At 50.9% G+C, this 4,719-nt stretch overlaps 1 protein-coding gene across 1 annotated transcript; it reads right to left on the minus strand.

The window, feature by feature from the left end:
* Positions 1-444: 444 nt before the first annotated feature.
* On the minus strand, positions 445-3,843 carry CD1D (CD1d molecule). The gene is made up of 6 exons (XM_012658609.1): positions 3,738-3,843; positions 3,234-3,500; positions 2,636-2,914; positions 1,852-2,130; positions 981-1,086; positions 445-882 (listed from the first exon to the last, which is right to left on the minus strand). Exons 1-6 carry the CDS (start codon positions 3,796-3,798, stop codon positions 861-863), a joined length of 1,014 nt encoding a protein of 337 aa, XP_012514063.1. The 5' UTR covers positions 3,799-3,843; the 3' UTR covers positions 445-860.
* Between the last annotated feature and the right edge of the window lie 876 nt (positions 3,844-4,719).

Raw genomic sequence — 4,719 nt, forward strand, 5'->3', positions numbered from 1 at the left:
TTCACAATTGCAAAGATGTGGAAACAACCCAAGTGTCCATCAATACATGAGTGGATTAATAAGATGTGGTATATGTATACCATGGAGTACTATTCAGCTTTAAGAAACAAAGGTGGTGTAACACCTCTTGTATTCTCCTGGATAGAGCTGGAACACATTCTACTAAGTGAAGTATCCCAAGAATGGAAAAATAAGCACCACATGTACTCACCATCAAATTGGTATTAACTGATCAACACGTAAGTGCACATATAAGAACAACGTTTATTGCATGTCGGGTGGGGGAGGAGGGGGGAGGAGGGGACGGGTATATGCATACACAAAGAGTGCGATGCGCACCATCTGGGGGATGGACACGCTTGAAGCTCGGACTTGGGGGGGGGCGAGGGCATCATATGTAACCTAAACATCTGTACCCCCATAATATGCTGAAATTTAAAAAAATCCAGATTTCCAGTTTTCTTGAAAAATGTGGGTTACAGCCAAGCCAGAGCCTGACTTTATGCTTGACAACACGCACCTGCAGCTGCTTCCTTTGGGCAGGACAGGTATTTTCCAGTTCAGTGCAGATTCCACCACATGCACTTATGCCCCAGTGCTTATCCGCTTGTCCGTGGTTGGCATCTGAGCCTACACTCCTGTTTTTACAGAACCATCTGGGCATATAAATTTGTAGTACAATGAAATAAACCTTAAATTCTTTTAGAAAAATGTTAAAAGGGTGTGATGAGAGCTGCCTTATGACCGTTCTCTACTTCTTCAAGGTTCCTCTCCTTTCATCCTCGATTCCCGAGCAGACCAGAACTGAAGTCCTGGGACTTGAGGTTCTGAGTTCCAGAGAGCAAGTGTAGTTACGAGAGTCACAGGATGTCTTGATAGGAGCTGTGAGCAAATAGAAAGGGAGAGATCATTAAGGAAAAGAGGAGCCAGAAATGGAGGGGAGAGAGGCTAAGGAAAGGACATGGAAAGGGGAGACTTACCAGTACCTCCTAAGCCAGAGCCTCAAGCCTCCAATGAGCGCAAGGAGGAACACCAGGCACACCAGTACTACCAGGATGATCAAGCCCAGGGAGGCGTGGCTGCCACCTGCTTTGAGGGAACACAGGATGTCTCTCAGTGCAGGAACCCTCCCCATATCGAGTCCCCTGGTCCAAACACATGTGAGGGTACCAGATACTTCTAATTTCCTCCTTCATTTAAAGCACCTATTTCTATCCCTCATAAGTTTAGATTCCCCATCTTTTCTTAGGGTCCAGGCACCCCTAATTCAGTTCACTTCAGCATTCGTTAGTAGAGCGTAGAAGGGAAGGACAATAGCTTTGTAGCTAGGCAGGCCTGAGTCTAAAATCAGCTCTTCTACTTTCTACATGACACTGGACAGTTAAGCTTGCTCAGTCTCAATTTCCTCATCTACGAAATGAGAATAGCAGTACTTGCTTCAAAGGAGAGTTCTGAGGATGAGATGAAATACTGTATGCAGAGTCATCAGCCCCCACACAGGAAGCACTCAGCAAACCACGGCTCTCTTTGTCCACCTGCCTTTCTAAAGTCCCTGGACCCCTCCCTGCTGGGAATGAATCCTCCTGGGATTTCTTATTTGTCACCTACTTCTGGATCTCTGAGTTTTTTAGTCTTGTTTCTTCTTCTATACAGAACATTTCATCTCAATCCTTTTTGAGTTTCATGTCTTTATTTCCCTCCTCCCTGTATCTGGAATCCCCTCCTTTTATCCCTCTCCTCTCTGAAACTCCTCTATGCTGGGTGCATCCAGCCCATCCTTCCCCAGTGCCTGCCTCTCTGCCTGAGGACCACCTCCTCCCATGTCCAGCCTGGGCCCCAGCCCTTCCTCACCCCAGTGGAGGATGATGTCCCGGCCCCCTAGACTGCTGTGCTTCACCCGACAAGACAGGCCAGCCGCCTCCTCCGCCACTACATCCAGGGTCGCTCGGAGATACCATGTCCCGTCGGCACTGGGCAGGAGATCACTGTGCTGAGTGCCCGTCTGCTCCTGCTCACCCCGCATCCATATCACCCACACGGGCTTTGGGTAGAATCCTGAGACGTGGCACACCAGCAGCAGACGGCCAGGCCCGGGACTGGGGCCACTGGACAACCAGGCCTCAGGCTTCACTGTATCCAACAGGGAATGGGGCATCTTAGAGGGAAGACTCTGCATTGGAGGTTCCAGGCCTCATATCAGGCTCACGTTCCCCACATGCCTACTTCTGTAAATGAAGTCTTTCATGACTTCAACCATTTGTGTCACCTTCTCCAGAACCTTCCCTGGTACTCATTCCCCTTCTCTGATCCCAGCCTCCTATAAACATCCCTCCTCTGCACTCCTAGAACACCCTTTGTTCAGCTGCAACAGGTAGCATGTTTCAAACATTGCTTTAATTGTTAATCTGTCTTCTCATCCTCCCCCTCAAGCAGGATGCTACCTGCCCAACTCAGCTTTGACCCCCAGTGTTTACGTAATTCAATTCATGGAACCCAGTAAGTGCTCAGTTGATGTCTGTGGAATGATAAATCCCCTCACACCTTATCAAGCCCCTCCGGGAACTTTCTCTTCCTCAGATGCTCAAAGACATGAGAACCCTGGAGTGGGGGCCAGGGGCGAGGAATGCAGGCTGACCTTGCTTCTCCAGCTCTGACTTCCCTGCCTCAAGGAGGCCAGTGACAAGCTGGGGACAGGTGTCATTGAGAAGCCACTGCACTGTTTCCCTCGTGCCTTGGTCATGGTTGAGCACTCCAACGACCACATTTATCCAAACTGGGGCCTCTGGGGCTGGCTCCCAAGAAGTTCCTTGGAAACTCAAGATATCGTTTCCTTCATATGCTATGTGTAAGAAGTTTTTTGAAGTGTTCCCAGGTTGCAGCTCACAGCCAGCAGACAGTTGGAGCTCGATGGGATCTGTGGAGAGGAATGGCTAGAGATCAGAGAAGGGTTCAAAAGACTGGACAGGATGAAAGAGAGGAAATTGGTGCGAGGGTTATAACGGAGAGCCCAGAGTTCAGGGAAGTGAGAGTGGGTGACGGGTGACCGGGAGCAGAGAGGAATAAGGGGCATTGTGAGAAGTCAGAGACTGGGACATCTCCAGGCAGAAGTGGAAATCAGAAGAGGGTGGACAGGACAGAGAATCCTGTCAGCTGGGGCCGCTGCCTCCCCGTTGGGCTTCCCGTGTCCATTCTCTCCCCTTGGATAGCGGCCCAGGATCCACCCCTGAGCTCACAGGCTAGGCGCAGCATTTTGACGAATTCCTGTATGTCCCTGGTGAAGCTGGTTCGGTAAACTCGAAGGATATGCTGCAGCATGTCCCACTGCTGGTCGCTGAATTTGCCCCGGGACCACGGCTTCAGGAAGCGGATGGTGTCCGAGTCATTGCTCCAAGTGTGGGTCTGCAGCTCCCCCAGCCACGCCAAGACGTCCGTGCGCGTCCAGCTGCTGTTGGCGAAGGACGAGATCTGGAGGCAGCGGAAGGGGAAATGCCTTTGCGGGACTGGGAGAGGATGGAGATTGGAGGCGCGTAGCAAGTGGCCGGGAGAGCAGACAGACAGCACACGGAGAAGGAAGGAAGAAAGAAACAACAGCAGATGAGCCTGGAAGGAGCGGTGGCGTCCGCGAGCTCCAGCCGCGCGCTCCCTCTCCCCGGCCCGAGCGAGGAGCCCCAGGAGCTCTGGCTGGGCTCCCTCTCTCAACCCTCCCGGCGCGTGCCCGGAGCCCTCGTTCCACTCACCTTCAGAGCTCCCCCAAACCAGGAGGAGCGCCCAGAGCGGCAGAAGCAGCAGGGACCTCATGTCGCTGAGTGGGAACCGCGCACGGCGCCGAGCACAAAACTTCGACCTGCGCGCTCCTCCCCCCGCCTCTTTTGGCGAGGTTGTGGGCCGGTCCCCAAGCCCATACACAGGCCACGCTCCTACTCCAAATAGCCGGCGGTTGGCTGCTTCTGCAAGACAGTCTCCGGATGTTAACTCTTCGAACTGCGAGAAGGCAGGGTCCAAAGAGTCCTGACGCCACCACTCACTTCAGTAAGTGTCACAACCAGCTTGTCTCAATCTCTTGTTTCAATGCAGAGTTTGGGACAACGTGTGGGGACGTTGTAAAAGCAGGGCAGAAAGTTGTATCTGTGTTATAACTCTGACCAGGTTAAAAATGTAAAGAGGAAAAAAAAGCAAAGTCCTTGCTTTGGCAGTGGATATCTCTATGTAGAAACACTATGTGTGATCTTAATTTCCTTTACACTTTTATGTCTTTTAAAATTTCTGCAAGTGAAAGTATCACATTTATAACAAAGTGAAAACATGAAAATTTTCTCAGTTGTACATTGAGAGGATTGGACTAGCTTGGTTAAGATTCTTTACAACTTTCACATCCCAAGATTCTTCTATCTCAGTGTTCCCCGGCCTCACGTTTATCCTGTGCCCTAGTCCTTGCTCTCCCCTCCCCGGCCTCTTCTCTGTCTTCTCTGACTCCTTTCTGGCAGGAGTATCCCCGGATCCTACTCTTCCTCCTCTCTCCCTCCTGCATGGCCTCTGCCTGCTCACTTTCTCCTCTGGCTCCTCACTCATTCACTCTCCAAATATGAGCCTCTGTTTTCAAGAACAAAGGTAAGATATCAGTGTGTATCTGTGCACCTGGACAGCTGGCTACCCACTTCTCACACTAAAAATAAGAAAAAGTGACAGAAACAGTGGTTCAGAACCTTAGATCACCTTGAG

This window comes from Propithecus coquereli, unplaced genomic scaffold (genome assembly GCF_000956105.1).
Source record: "Propithecus coquereli isolate 6110/MARCELLA unplaced genomic scaffold, Pcoq_1.0 Scaffold59, whole genome shotgun sequence".
Taxonomy (NCBI): domain Eukaryota; kingdom Metazoa; phylum Chordata; class Mammalia; order Primates; family Indriidae; genus Propithecus; species Propithecus coquereli.

Bases quoted from the DNA above. Each gene is read 5' to 3' on its own strand.
- CD1D (XM_012658609.1), bottom strand. From the start codon at position 3,798: ATGAGGTCCCTGCTGCTTCTGCCGCTCTGGGCGCTCCTCCTGGTTTGG. The intron at 2,915-3,233 runs GTGAGCTCAGGG...TCCTCTCCACAG, and splicing joins CAAAATGCTGCGCCTAGCCT to ATCCCATCGAGCTCCAACTG. The intron at 2,131-2,635 runs GTCAGCCTGCAT...TGTTGGATACAG, and splicing joins GTCAGAGCTGGAGAAGCAAG to TGAAGCCTGAGGCCTGGTTG.